Raw genomic sequence first — 14,627 nt, forward strand, 5'->3', positions numbered from 1 at the left:
CCTCCCCCCCTCCAATATTTATGTGAATTGGGCTTCCTCTGGGTTCTTCAGCAGCAACCAGGCAGTTGTCCTTCTAAACTGAGGCAACTTTCAGCTCTTCTGCAGTATTGGGAGCCTCATGTAGTTATCTCATTTTTGTTCTTAATGAATGGTGGCAACAAATCAGGCCAACTGGGAGAAATTGGCCGCTCAGTTAACTTATCATTTCATGGATTTAAACCGCAACAATATTCTCTGCTTTACTGTTTGTATGAATCAAGATACTATATTACTAGCTCTCCTGCCCACCTATTTATTTATTTATTTATTTATCAAACTTATATACCGCACCATCTCCCGTAGGACTCAGGGCGGTTCACAGGCATATTAAAAACAATATAATAAATAAGCATTAAAACCCAGTTAAAACTAAATATTATCCTGGCCTGATCACTAAAACAATAAAAACCAGTAAAACCCCCATTAAAATTTAACTAAAACATTTTATTCTTAGGCTAGTCCCGCACGCTGGAATAATAAAGTCTTCAGTTCCCGTCTGAAGGTCCGGAGGTCAGGGAGTTGTCGTAATCCCGGAGGAAGCTCGTTCCACAGGGCTGGTGCCGCCACAGAGAAGGCCCTCCCCCTGGGGGTCGCCAACCTGCATTGTTTGGTCGACGGCACCCTGAGGAGGCCCACTCTGTGGGAGCGCACAGGTCGTTGGGAGGCAATCGGCGGCAGAAGGCGGTCTCGAAGGTATCCCGGTCCTAAGCCATGGAGCGCTTTAAAGATGGTAACCAAAACCTTGAATTGCACCCGGAAGACTACCGGTAGCCAGTGTAGGCCGCGCAGGATAGGTGTTATATGGGAGCAACACGGTGCTCCCTCTATCACCCGCGCGGCCGCGTTCTGGACTAACTGGAGCCTCCGGGTGCTCTTCAAGGGGAGCCCCATGTAGAGAGCATTGCAATAGTCCAGGCGGGAAGTGACGAGGGCGTGAGTGACCGTGCGTAAGGCGTCCCAGTCAAGGAAGGGGCGCAACTGGCGGATCAGGTGGACCTGATAAAAAGCTCCCCTGGCGACGGCTGTCAAATGTTCCTCTAAGGACAGCCGATCATCCAGGAGAACGCCTAAGTTGCGCACTCCCTCCCTGGGGGTCAGTACTTCCTCCCCCACAGTCAGCGATGGTGTAAGCTGACTGTACCGGGACGCCGGCACCCACAGCCACTCTGTCTTGGAAGGGTTGAGTCGGAGCCTGTTCCTCCCCATCCAGACCCGCACGGCCTCAAGACACCGGCCCATCACCTCAACGGCTTCATTGGGGTGGTTCGGGGTGGAAATGTACAGCTGAGTATCATCAGCGTACAGATGATAATCCACCCCGAAACCACGGATAACCTCACCCAGCGGCTTCATATAGATGTTGAACAGGAGAGGCGAGAGAACAGACCCCTGAGGCACCCCACAAGTGAGGCGCCTAGGGGTCGACCTCTGCCCCCCTGCCAACACCGTCTGCGAACGGTCAGAGAGATAGGAGGAGAACCACCGATAAACGGTCCCTCCCCCTCCCACTCCCAATCCCCCAACCGTCGCAGCAGGATACCATGGTCGATGGTATCAAAAGCCGCCGAGAGATCTAATAGAACCAGGACAGAGGAACAACCCGTCCCGGCTCTCCAGAGGTCATCCACCAACGCGACCAAAGCCGCCTCGGTGCTGTAACCGGTCTGAAACCGGACTGAACGGGTCCAGATAGACAGTTTCCTCCAGGTGTTGAGGAAGCTGATTTGCCACCACACTCTCAACAACCTTCGCTAAGAAGCGAAGGTTGGAGACTGGACGATAGTTCGCTAAAACAGCCGGGTCCAGGGAGGGCTTCTTGAGGAGGGGCCTCACCACCGCCTCTTTCAAAGCGGCGGGGAAGACACCCTCCAACAAAGAAGCATTGGTAACTTCCTGGAGCCAGCCTCGTGTAACCTCCCGAGTGGCCAGCACCATCCAGGAGGGACACGGGTCCAATAAACATGTGGTGGAGTTCAACCTACCCAACAACCTGTCCATGTCCTCAGGAGTCACAGGATCGAACTCAGCCCAGATAACATTCTCAAGACTTGTCTCCGCCATCCCACCTGAATCTATCCAATCAGTGTCCAAGCCGTCCCGAATCTGAGCGATTTTATCAGACAGATACTGAACAAAATCCTGTAAGGGGTCCTCCCGAGCCTCCTGCGTGAGCAGGGAGCGGGTCACCCTAAACAGGGTGGCTGGGCGATTATCTGCCGATGCGATGAGTGCGGAGAAATAGTTATGTTTCGCCGCCCTGATCGCCACTAGGTAGGTCTGAATATATGACCTTACTAGTGTTCGGTCAGGTTCGGAGCGGCTGGACCTCCAGGCGCTCTCTAGGCTTCTTTTCCGGCGCTTCATCTCTCTCAGCTCCTCGTTATACCAAGGAGCTGGTCGAGTTCGTCGCCGGGTCAGAAGCCGCAAAGGCACGACGCGGTCTAAGGCGCCAGCGGCCGCCTCATCCCAGGCGGCCACCAGCTCCTCAGCCGAGCCGTGGGCTAACTCCCTCGGAAATGGCCCAAGCTCCGTCAGAAACCTCTCAGGGTCCATCAGGCGCCTGGGACGGAACCATTGAACCGGTTCCGTCTCCCTGCGGTGAGGTGTAGCGGTCTGAAAGTCTAGCTGAAGGAGTAAATGATCTGACCATGACAAGGGTTGAGATATTAATTCCCCTAACTCCAGATCATTTAGCCACTGTCCCGAGACGAAAATCAAGTCCAGTATGTTACCCCCGACATGGGTGGGGACCGCAACTACTTGGGGTAGGTCCAAGGCCGTCATGGAAGCCATGAACTCCCGAGCTACCATTGACGAATCGCCCGCTGACGGCAAGTTGAAATCCCCCATGACCATAAGTCTGGGGGTCTCAACCGCCATCCCGGCTATCATCTCCAGCAGCTCGGGCAGGGCTGCCGTCACACAGCAAGGAGCCAGGTACGTGATCAGCAAGCCCACCTGCACCCCCCGGCCCCACCTCACGAAGAGGGTTTCACAACCGGCTATCTGCGGGACAGCGACCTCCCTCGGATCTAGACTCTCGTTAATAACAACCGCTACCCCCCCACCCCTACCCTGGGCCCTCGGCTGATGAAACACACGGAAACCCGGCGGGCACATCTCAAGTGAGGGGAACCCCCCCCCTCCGTGCCCAGCCAGGTCTCCGTAATGCCCATTAGGTCCGCTCCCCCCTCTTGAATAAGATCGAATATGAGGGGGGCCTTATTCATGACGAATCTGGCATTGCACAACATCAATCGAAGGTCCAGGTTCCGGGGGATATAACCACTCGACCTAGCGGTCGGAAAACAAGCAAACGTGATTAGATAAATGGGTACCACATTCCCACGGTGGGAAGGTAACTGTGCTCTGTGTGCCTCTGGCATATAGCCATGCTGGCCACGTGATCATGGAAATGTCTTCAGACAATGCTGGTTCTTTGACTGTGAGAACACTGCCTCCTTAGAGTCGAACACGACTGGACAGGAGAAGCCTTTACCTTTTTATTGTAAGTTCACATATCCTATATAATTTAGATGGTGGCTTTTAATTGTTCTTGGCTAAGTGTTCCAATATCTCAGGGGTTGCCACAAAGAAGAGGGAGTCAAGCTATTCTCCAAAGCACCTGAAGGCAGGACAAGAAGCAATGGATGGAAAGTAGTCAAGGAGAGAAGCAACTTAGAACTAAGGAGAAATTTCCTGACAGTTAGAACAATCAATAAGTGGAACAACTTATCTGCAGAAGTTGTGAATTCTCCAACACTGGAAATTTTTAAAAAAATGTTGGATAGCCATTTGTCTGAAATGGTGTAGGGTTTCCTGCCTGGGCAGGGGGTTGGACTAGAAGACCTCCAAGGTCCCTTCCAACTCTGTTATTATGTTATGTTATTATGTTAAATGTTCAGCTCCAGTATAAAGCATTAACTGGAACATTATCGTAGGAGAAGGAGTGGCGGAACCTGGGGGTGGAATCAAAAGAGGAATCGGCCTAGAGTCGCTACATAGCTCCAAACTTAGTCCAATCTCTCTTGAATTCTGTTGACCATCACTTAGTGTCAAAATATCGCTAAGCATTAGTTGAGTAGATTCCTCTGCTGAGGCATGAATAATAATAGATCAGTTTAGTTGGGACTTCATGTGCGGTCCTGGTCTTCCATACCTGACAAACTTAACATTTTATATTTAGACTTGGAGCAAAGCGCATGGCATACAGACCTACAGAGAAGTTTCATTGTTCTCTTATTTCATTCCATGGTTAGATCGACTTCGGGATACTCTCATCCATGAACTGTGTCATGCAGCGACGTGGTTGATCCACGGTGTTCGAGATGGGCATGGGCGATTCTGGAATGTATATGCCAAGAAGTCTGCTACGATTCATCCAGAGCTCCCAGTGGTCTCACGGTGCCACAACTATGAGATAAAATACAAGTTTATTTATGAATGCTTACAGTGCAAAAACACGTGAGTGAAGAATTTCCTTTCACCTAGCAGCATTTTTTCTTTTTTCTTTTTAATTTACAGATGCCAACATCGTCTTCCGTTTGGTAACCCATTCTCCCAATAGCTCCACTCATCTGCTTTATTTAGATGGAGACCATTTCAGTTTTATCATTTTGAAATATGATTAAATGTATCAGAATGTATGCATTGTGCGTTTCTGAAACTGGGATATCTTGATCCTTTTCTTGCCTGCCTGTTGAAATGGTTAGAAGTGTGGTAGGAGCTAAAGGGGATTACGGTTGGAGTGTCCCCAGGTGCTGGGTCCCCGGGGACTTTCCCTTGGAAAGGAGGCAACTCAGGAGTTCAATTCATGAATTGATCCAGATGATTATGGGCCTTATCTACAAGAGGGTCCACGTTGTACGCGTTTTCTTTTTTTAGTACTTGGCACAGCTAAGATACGATGTCGTATGGAAAAGAGGGCACTTGGAAAGTTTCAAGGCAAAGACTTGTCTTGTCACCTGAAGTCAGCAAACTGCTTGCAAGGGAGAATCAGAGAGCCACAAGTGTTGTCTGCAGCAGTTTTGAGGCTGAAGACCAGAGAAGCCACGAGGTGGCTTTCCTCACTCCCCGGCTACTTTTTCATCCACCTGGTTCCCGCTTGTGGCACCCATCTATCCATGCTCTGCATACTCCCCAGCCCTCCCTAGCACTCACTCTGGGCACCTGGCTGCTCACTATAGCTTTGGCCCACTGGCCTGCTTTGTTTGGGGCTCCTGCCTCTTCCCATGCCCCAGTCGCTTAACGACCTGGGTGGTCCTCGAGTTATACAGGCAGTTGGGACTGCTGGAATTGTCATCGCTAAGTGATGCAGTTGTATGATGGAGAATAGAAAGTTTGGTCCCATCTGCTGTGTAACCTGAGGAAAACCTGTACACCGAAGTAGAATTTTATAGGTTGTCTAAAGATAGTATTAACGTGATCAGTTCTTGCTTACAACCAGTATTTCCTGAAGGTTTTGCTTCTATAATTTCAGCTGTAAATGCATGCCGCTGTCGCCTTTCCTTAGCAGCATTCTGCCTTCAAAGACACCTCTTGCGTTTGCCTTTCAGAATTGGGCGGCACTCCAAATCCCTGGACACGCAGCGCTTTGTCTGCGCTCTTTGCAAGGGGCACCTGGAGCTTTGCCAGCCCAAGTTCAAAGATGGCACCCCAGCCAAAGCCCCGCTTGCTCCATTTGCAAAATACGTGAAGGAAAACTACAGCTCTGTGAAGCAGTCTCAGCAGGGCCTGAGCCACGGAGCCATAATGAGGAAGCTCAGCGTGGACTTCGCCTCCTGCACTTGATTGAACGATTAGTACGGCAGCTCCAGACCAATGGTTGCAAAATGAGGTTTTCTGATGCAGAGGAGACCAAGGCCAATGGAAAATCATTCAGCCTTTTAAATGTTATTTGTATGCTTAAAAATGTATTTGTATGTGTTCATTTTCTCCTAGGGCTTCGAATAAAGCATATGTTATTAAGTACTAATAAACTGATCTGCTTGTATTTTATTTCTGATTACGATTATGTGGGTGTAAATATTGCAGTGGTTCTCTATAGTGATCATCCCCAATATATTAAATTCCATTAGCTCTAGCCTATTTCTAGAAATGCACATAATCCGCAAATTAGGTATTTTCCCATCAAGACATCTGTAATAGTATGAAAAACTAGAGGATTTGGACTTGGACCCCAAACTGGATGCGTTTCTCCCGTTTGATAAGAGCTGCTTGTAAGCATTCCTTGATTACCGTCTCTGAGGCAGCTACTTGAGAGGTCAAACCCTCCAGCTGATGCTTAACTAAACTTGTTGACCAGCATGTAATGGAATAAGTTATGAAAAGATTTGCTGAATCCCATATATATATTTAATAATCTATTAAGAGAGTCACTGGACCAAAAATGAGATAAAATCAGTGTAGCAAAATTAACTCTGGATAAATTATGTGGGGTTTTGGTCAATTTATTTTGGTGCAAGTCAATCTTTATGGCTGGTGGCTACATAACTCCCTGCAGTTTTTCTATCAACAATTTTCAGATATGGCTTGCTGTTATGTTCTTCCTAGGGTTCCAAGAGAATGGCTGGCTCAATATAATGCAGCTGGTTTTGTGTATATTGCAGGAATATATGATCTGGATTCTAGTCCAGTACCTTGAATCACCGCACCACACTGGCAATGTAAGATTGCTTTCCAAGATCTTACAGAACCACGTCTTTGCAATCTGTTCTCTACAGTCTCGTCTGTCCGCAGTTCCTCTTTATTCTGGGAATCAGTGAACTGTATTGGTGTTGTGTCTGTGCCCCCGAGCCGGGCCCCCTGCCAGAAAGTGACTCGGAAAGTGAGGGGGAAGGGCCATCAGGACATACCTCTGGAGCACCGGCTTCCTTGACTCAGCTCTAGGAGCCAGAGGCAGGCCAGGTGAGGAGATAACGAGGCCTCCGTCCCCTGACTCTTTCCCACCCCCCCAGGCCACGGCTCCAGACTGGCTGATGGCAATCAGGCCTGGCTGGACCCTAGGTTTTGTAGACAGGAGAGGCGGGAACAACAGAAGCAGGGATGGGGCAGGCCTAGGAAGTGCTGAGTCATGGAGCCACACCCCACAGTATAAAAGCAGCCCTGGCTGCTCTTCTGCTCCGTGACGAGCAAAAATTGAGCTGAACTCTTTGACTCTTGGAGAATTGAACTGAACATTCGGCCTGGACTGCTGACTTCTTGGTTTCCTGGCAACCCCAAGATAAAAGGGAGACTTTGGCAGGCAGCTGCAGCTTCCCTGCCAGGACTGATAGCAGCCGTGAACTCAATTATTGGCTCGTTTAGCCAGCTCGCATGTCTGAGGCCGGGAGGGGACAGAACAATTGGACTCGAATGCGTCATCAAATTATCAGTTCTGCTGCAATAGATCTGATTAATCATTAATAGTCCTCATAATTAATAGAAGGATGTCTCAAGTCAGTGCTCGATACAGATAACCCTCTGCTTAAGATTGTAATTGGGATTGGGAATATGGTTGTAAATTGAGGCAGCCACAGGACCAGAAGAAATTTTCTGGCCTGTTTTGTGACAGTTGTTAAAGGCTTGAATGGGTGCTTTTTGCCAGAAGCAGCAGAAGAAGAAAAAAACTGCTAGAAGCCAGCAAAAATACGTGACACGGCATCGGGGTGGGCGTTGCGACCATTTACAATGGCTGGGTTATTCATGGGTCATAAAATATCAATTCTGTGACCATCATAATTTTGACTGGTCATAAAATGAGCAATTAGAGGTAAAGGATTGACTACAATTTAAAAAATTAATTATCTCAATTTGAGCCTAAGGAAGACAAATCCATATTACAATACCACAAATCAACACTTCTTATCAGCTCCACAGTCCTAGATCTGGTGAAATTTACTATTTTAAATGACATTTAAGAGACCAAATTTCTGTAAGGGTCCCACATCCTGGACTGCACAAATTATTCTTCCCAGCACACGTACAAATTGTATTGCACTTAGACCTTCTTGTCCTTTTTTACCCCTCTGCAGGTGCCCAATTATATGAATTGATCCCATCACTAACGATATACTGTGGCTTTGGGAATTCTTACTTTTATTTCAGCCACCTTAGCTGTAAAGATGAGAAGCAGAACACTTGTTACCCCAGTTTGCCAAGTCAGAGAAACACTACCCCTTGTCTTCTCCCTCAGCTATGGAGGCAGTGCAAAGGCCGCTTCTGGGTCCGTGCCAGGGCGAGGTCAGTCTTCCCGCTGCCGCCATTAAAACCCTTCATGCAAGCTGTGCGTGCTATGGGAGCCTTTGTGCCAGAGGGCATAATGGTTCTCCCACGCTGGTCTTCTGCGTCTGAGTTGTTGACCGTGTCTTTGCCGGTCCTTGGAGACTTGTGAGAGATTCTGGCCTTTTGTTCACGGATAGCTGGAGAGGAAAACCTACCCGAGGCCTGGTAGGCAGGCTGGTCCTGCCCCCGGCTCTCCTTTGCTGAGTTAACCAGCTGTGTGCATGGGCCAAATGTTCCCCATATTGGAGTTCCTGAAGAAGCTGTTCTTTCTGCTCCTGGAGCTGATGCACAATAGCCTTTAGGCCCTGGGCTCTCTTGATGAGGTTCAGCAGTTCATTACGCAATCTCCCATTTTCAGCTTTTATCTGCTTGGTGTGTTGGATGAGGCTGCGCACAGCTTCTTTCTCAGCCTTTTTGGCCAAAGCTTGGACCCTCTGCTGGGACTCCATTTCATATTCTGCCTTCTTTTGCAGGAACTGGCTCTTCACGGTGTGCATTTGCTCGGAATGGTGGATTTTCATGGCCAGCAGGTCTTTCTCCAGCTCCCGGATACGGGCAAGTTGGTCTGACTGCAGCTCCTTGAAAGGCCTCAGTTCGTCAACCTCCTTGTTCATGAGGGAATACTTGGTCTCCATCTCAATCAACTGGCTCCTGACCTCCTTCTCTCTGTCTCTGTATTGAGAGGTCAGCTCGTCCTTCTGCTTCAGGACAGAGGCCAGATCTGATCGGTTCTGGTCATTTAAGGAAATGATGGCTTTCTGGCACAGGAGAGTGCGTTTGGCTAAGTAGGTGAGGTAAGCTTTGTTGTTTTCTCGGATCTCCTGAGCTTCCTCGTCCAGGAATTTATTTTCATCTTGAAAGCGATCCACTCGATCTGAATAGGTGTTGATATGCTCCGTCAGGGTGGCATATTCCTTCTTCAGGTGTAGCTCTCTCTCGGTAATAAATTGCCCAGAGGCGCTTTGCTGCTTGGCTATACTTTTCTTAACTCTTAGCTTGGCTTTCTGTTGCGCCATGCTGTCTGTCAAATGAAAGGGAGTAAAACAGTGGTTGTGTAGCCTGTATGGAAACAACAGGGGGGAGAGTACGATTAGAGATGCTATGAGATGTTGGGGAGAAATTAGGCTGCACTAGGAGGTTAAAGGAGAGATGACAAAATAAATAGCGGAACAGACAATTGGCCATGCATTGACTGGCACCATCTACAGTTTTAGCAACCGGCTGCTACTCTGGGGAAATCAGTCCTAAGGGCCGTAATGCTGTGCGTCTTTTGTGTGGTGGCATTGCTAAGGAGCTCCGAGCAAAGTGGCAAAGGGGGAGGGTCATTTTTCTTTTAACCTTACAACCCATTCCTTGGGACCGTGTGATCCCAATTTGAACCTGTGTTCAGAGGCAGTCATTTTCATCGTGTCTTATATTTCTGACTACTGAAAAGCCACAGGCTTCTTGTCCTGCTGCGGCTCCCTGTGGGGTGATCCCACCACTGGCTGGCCCCGCCCCTAGTTGTCCTCTCCCAGTCATCCCAAAGGAGTCTGAGGGTCGAACAGCGAGAGGCTTGGATTTCCTCTGCCTTCTGCATTCCCATCCCGTGCTGAAGCGAACAAAACGGGCCAAGGTCTCCCTCGCTGCTAAGTGGCCCCGCCTAGCCCACCTGCAAACTCTGTTGAGCAAGGCTCCAAACGTATGGCTCGCGCATCCCTCCTGGCCACTACTGTGGCAACGGCAGGGAAGATGCGTGCCCTGCCTGCTCCGCTCTTGCTGGCCAGAGGTGGGCTCTGCGCCGCATCCTCCCTGCCGGAGCATCACATTTGTTTGCTTGCTGGTCGCATCTAAGGAGGGAGCTGCATTCAGGCTGGCCGGGCCCCCTGCCACGGGGGGAGGAGAGGGAAAGGGAAGGGGTGTGTTTCACCGACAGGTTTTTTTACATTTATTTATTTTATTTTTATATATATCAATATCAATACAGGAAGAGTGAGGCATCTGGGTAGCATTCATTTAAATACAAGTAGTAATGATAGTATTAATATTTGTTATTTAGATCAAAGTTATATAATTATGTTATTATAGGTATTTGTGACAATATATAGGCCTTCATTATTTAGTTGTTCAAAATTTTAGTCCCGCATTCCAATGACAATAACATCATTACAACATACATAGCGTCACCATCTATCCGCACTGTTAAATAAGCAGAAACTGCGAATGCAGCAGGGCGCCTGACTGTGGAGTGCTCCCCCCCCCCGGAAAGATTGGCTAGTCTTTGGAAAGACTGGCTAATTACTTTCCCAGAATCCCTAGAAAGGGGCAGCCACCCTTTCAGTTGCTTTAGATTAGGAACAAAGGCTGGCTTTCCCTACCTGAGGTGATTTCTAAAGGGCTCAGGGTGGTAACCTATGAGCATATAATCATATGTTATATAATTTTGGAATAAACTTCATTTCTGATTCAAGCAACTGCCTGCACATATTAAAGTTATTCCTGGCTGAAAAACAAAGCTGATTTCTTTGTAACATTTCCTAGAAGACATATGGTGGACTCAGGCTAGCTGGGGCACCTAGTATCTTTAAAAGGTGCATATGTCCCTCATGTTCACTTGACCTCATAGCCAAACATCCAATCAGCATCTGAGGTATCATCCACCTTTGCTGTTGAGGTGACCTAAACTCCATTCAGTAGAGTCAAATCTCCCAACCCCTCTCACTGCCATTACTTCTGAGAAAGTCGCCCAGGGAGGCTTCCCAGGTAACATGGGGTCTTATTCAACCTGTGAAAATTTGAAGTATACTCCTACAACCCTGGAAAAAATATTGATAAGACAGAGGAGAAAGTGGAAATAACACCTGGAGGACTGATGTACTATCTATTGCTCTATACTTATCAGCTCCAAGACTACTGGAGTTCTAATGATGAAAACACCAAAGACATCTAATTAAAGTGACTTTCAAACATCAGGAGTTATGATTAAACTTATAAAGTGGACTTAAAGAGACATTTTGAAATGTTCCTGGATTACCTAAAAAGAGCTAAATTGGCTAACCGTGGGACATAAAGAACTACCATACTTTTTGGAGTATAAGACAGAATCCCCCCCCCAAAAGAGGGTGGAAATGTTGGTGTGTCTTATACACAGAATACAGCCATTTTTGGCCTCTCGAAGCCCCACCCCGCGCATCTTGTTTTTCACAAAAATGGGTCACGCAGAGGCTTTGGGAGGTCCGCAGAGTGCTCCTGTGGGCTGGGGAGGGCAAACACACCCCCATTTTTGCAAAAAGTATGCAAAAAATGGGCTCATTTTTTGCAAAAATGGGGCAAGCAGAGGGTTTGGGAGGCCTGCAGAGTGCTCCTGGAGGCCAGGGAGAAGAGGGTAAAATAATTTTTTATTTTTGCTTACCTCTTTGAAATCTTGGTGCATCTTATACACTGGTGCGTCTTACGGTCCAAAAAAGACAGTATATTACTGTGCATCTGGACTGAGTAAATGTTTTTTAGATTGACTTTCTGAGATCAAAGATAATTGAGACTCTGGGGCAGTGATAGACCACTGACTGACTATTGAGCTATACTGGGACATTAAAAGAAGACAAGATGTTTCAGCAGGGGAAAATAAGTGGGTTTCAAAAAGAAATGGTGTCGATGTTTCAAAACATTTATGATATCATGACAAGGAATCACAGGGAGATAATGGATTTAATGAATAACATAAATGGGAAGCTAGAAAGAGGTCCACAAGGGATAAAAAATAATGATCAAAAAGCCTAGGAAATAGAGGAGAAAATAGACCAGGGGAAAAGATAGAACGGACAAATCAACAAATAAAACAAGAAGATAAGAAAGAGAAGGCAATAAAAACTTATGAAGTAATTCAGGGGAAATACATGTTAAAAGACCAAAAAATGATACCGGATAAACAGAAAGATATCTTTGAAAAGAAAATAGAGATTTGGGCTGATCCTCTGGAGGCTTGGCAGCAAAAGATAGTAGAGATGGAAGAAATACTTAAGCTAACCAGGAAAGATGAGACAAGTGAAAAAATGAATAAGAATTGAAATATTAAAATGGGCAAGAAATGAGAAATAGAGGAAATGTTATGTAAGACAAGACTGGCTTTATTGGGAACTAGAGCAGAGGCAGAAACAAAAAATAGGGGGAATATTATTATGCATATTTTTATATAGGATACTAAAAGTAATAGCTAGGTATAAAGATTAGATGTCAAAAGGTGGTGACCCTATGAATGTTGTAACGATATTTTTATTGTCATTGGAACGGGGGACTAAAATGTTGAACAACTAAATAATGAAGGCCTATATATTATCACAAATACGTATAATAACATTATAAGTATATAAGTATAATCTAAATAAATAATATTAATACTATCATTACTACTTCTGTTTAAATGAATGATACCCAGATGCCTCACTCTTCCTGTATTGATATTGATATATATATATATATATATTAAATAAATAAATAAATAAATTTTAAAAAAACCTTTAGGGGAGACATCCCCCTTCCCTCTCGGGTGATGAAGTATGATGGAGTTTTGAGCCAGCTTTGCAGAGAAAACCTCTCACCTCTGCAATCAGATTGAATTACAATATAATTCTACTAGAATAATAAGAAGGAAGCAAATGCAAATTAATGCTGAATTCAATCACACTGAATGATTGTTATATTCTGTCCCATCAGAGGGGTGACCTGCTCTGGATGGGGATCAGATTCATCCTAAGCGAGCAAGCCTGTAATTTGGAAATACTTGCCAATTACATTCTCCCTCAATTCTCAGGTGCATATAGAATAAGTAGGGCGGTATTAAATTCACCTTCTCTGCTTGGATGGGGTTAATGTAGTCTCTGCTACCAGGCTTTACCTCCCAGAAAGCAATAACTCCATCCTTTTTAAAAACATTCCGGCACAACTGTTCCTCCACCAAGGGAACTCAAAAGAGCTGCTGTAACAGTACCCCAAACATGACTCCAGAAGTAGTAAAAGCAGTTGCAGTATTTCTCACATTCCCTCAACCAGCCAGCCATAACGCTAGAAAAATAATATCTAAAGGAACGAAATTCCATTATAGTTCTGCAACGTCTCCACTGAATTCCCACACTTTTTTGCATGACTGACGGTGCATCAGCTTCATACAGTATCGGCAGATTCCCTTTGTGTTCATGGGCTTTTAAGGACAGTACAGTCATCGTTTCCCATAATTTGTAATTGCCCGCAAGGAATGTTGAATTACGAGCAAAGAACTGAAACTTCCGATAAGCAAGATATATCACAACAACCATATATTTTGATGTGTTTGTAATATTTTTTTGTTAAGGAACTGGTTTAATACAAGTTAGCTTTGTATTGTTATAAAAGTGATATTGGGCTTATCTTTTGCATGAAGCTGCTTTATTGTCAAGCCACTTTCAGCAGAAATTCAGTACCGGGTAAGTGGAAACCGAATGGAGATATTCAAATAGAGAACAACTAATGTCAGGCTACACGCCTGGTTGGAAAGGAATGGGTATTAGCAGGGTGTAAAGTTTATCTTTATGTGAAAACCTGCATTGCCATTCTGGAAGGCAAGTTCAAATATCCCAGTGGACCCCCATGCGATGACCCCCAGGAATCGTGTGAAAAGCACCAACCTGTATCATAAAGTTGCTTTCCTTTCTCCTTAAATATTTTTTTTCAGGCAGGAGTCTATCAAACGTGAAGAAAAGGGTCAGGAAGCAGCAGGGAGCAACTAACCTCTATGGAAGGTTGTGTGCATCCACGGAAATGGAAGGACTTGACATCATAAGGAACAATCTGTGGAATCTTCCCTACTTTTGACGCATCTAGAACGTCAGAATATCGGAAGAGCTCTAATTAGCCGAATCACGTTTTTGTGACCCGGAATGGCAACTAGGTGGACAGAAAGATATTTGCCCTCTTTCATGCTCAATCCCCAACAGTTTATTAGGGGATTGAGGGTAATATGGGTAGGCTGCTTATCTGAATCTGCCTCCAGCGTGTTCTCTCTTTCCTTAACTCTAGATCAGTGGTTCTCAACCTTTATAGTGCTGCGATCCCTTTAATACAATTCCCCACGATGTGGCGACCCCAACCATAAAATTATTTTCGTTTTGAATTTATCGCGCCTGAAGCCGTATTAGCTAGCAATCTGAACTGCTTGCGATTGCCTTGAGGACGGAGGCATTAAGCGGACTCCTCTATTAAATTTATCGCCAAGCCAGATTAGGCTAGCGATTGGGAGGGTTAGGGTTGGGGTTGGGGTTAGGGTTGGGGTTGGGGTTGGGGTTGGGGTTGGGGTTGGGTTTTGGGGTTGGGGT

The 14,627-nt window shown here is 46.2% G+C and overlaps 2 protein-coding genes across 6 annotated transcripts in view; one reads left to right on the forward strand and one right to left on the reverse strand.

Moving 5' to 3' along the window:
* Window positions 1-6,001, forward strand: part of GCNA (germ cell nuclear acidic peptidase) — a 33,007-nt gene extending 27,006 nt beyond the window's left edge. For all 5 annotated transcript variants that reach the window (XM_058189837.1, XM_058189838.1, XM_058189839.1 and 2 more), the window contains 2 exons: window positions 4,299-4,503; window positions 5,595-6,001. In XM_058189837.1, coding sequence (XP_058045820.1) covers window positions 4,299-4,503; window positions 5,595-5,829 — 440 coding nt within the window. In that variant the 3' untranslated portion in view covers window positions 5,830-6,001. The remainder of the gene's footprint in view (window positions 1-4,298; window positions 4,504-5,594) is intronic.
* Window positions 6,002-8,208: 2,207 nt separating this feature from the next.
* On the reverse strand, window positions 8,209-9,317 carry LOC131202632 (coiled-coil domain-containing protein 166-like). The gene is made up of 2 exons (XM_058191738.1): window positions 8,457-9,317; window positions 8,209-8,403 (listed from the first exon to the last, which is right to left on the reverse strand). Exons 1-2 carry the CDS (start codon window positions 9,315-9,317, stop codon window positions 8,209-8,211), a joined length of 1,056 nt encoding a protein of 351 aa, XP_058047721.1.
* Window positions 9,318-14,627: the final 5,310 nt, after the last annotated feature.

The sequence above is a fragment of the Ahaetulla prasina genome, chromosome 7 (assembly GCF_028640845.1).
Source record: "Ahaetulla prasina isolate Xishuangbanna chromosome 7, ASM2864084v1, whole genome shotgun sequence".
In the NCBI taxonomy this organism is placed as follows: Eukaryota; Metazoa; Chordata; class Lepidosauria; order Squamata; family Colubridae; genus Ahaetulla; species Ahaetulla prasina.

Bases quoted from the DNA above. Each gene is read 5' to 3' on its own strand.
- LOC131202632 (XM_058191738.1), bottom strand. From the start codon at position 9,317: ATGGCGCAACAGAAAGCCAAGCTAAGAGTTAAGAAAAGTATAGCCAAG. The intron at 8,404-8,456 runs GTAGGTTTTCCT...ATCTCTCACAAG, and splicing joins GCCTGCCTACCAGGCCTCGG to TCTCCAAGGACCGGCAAAGA.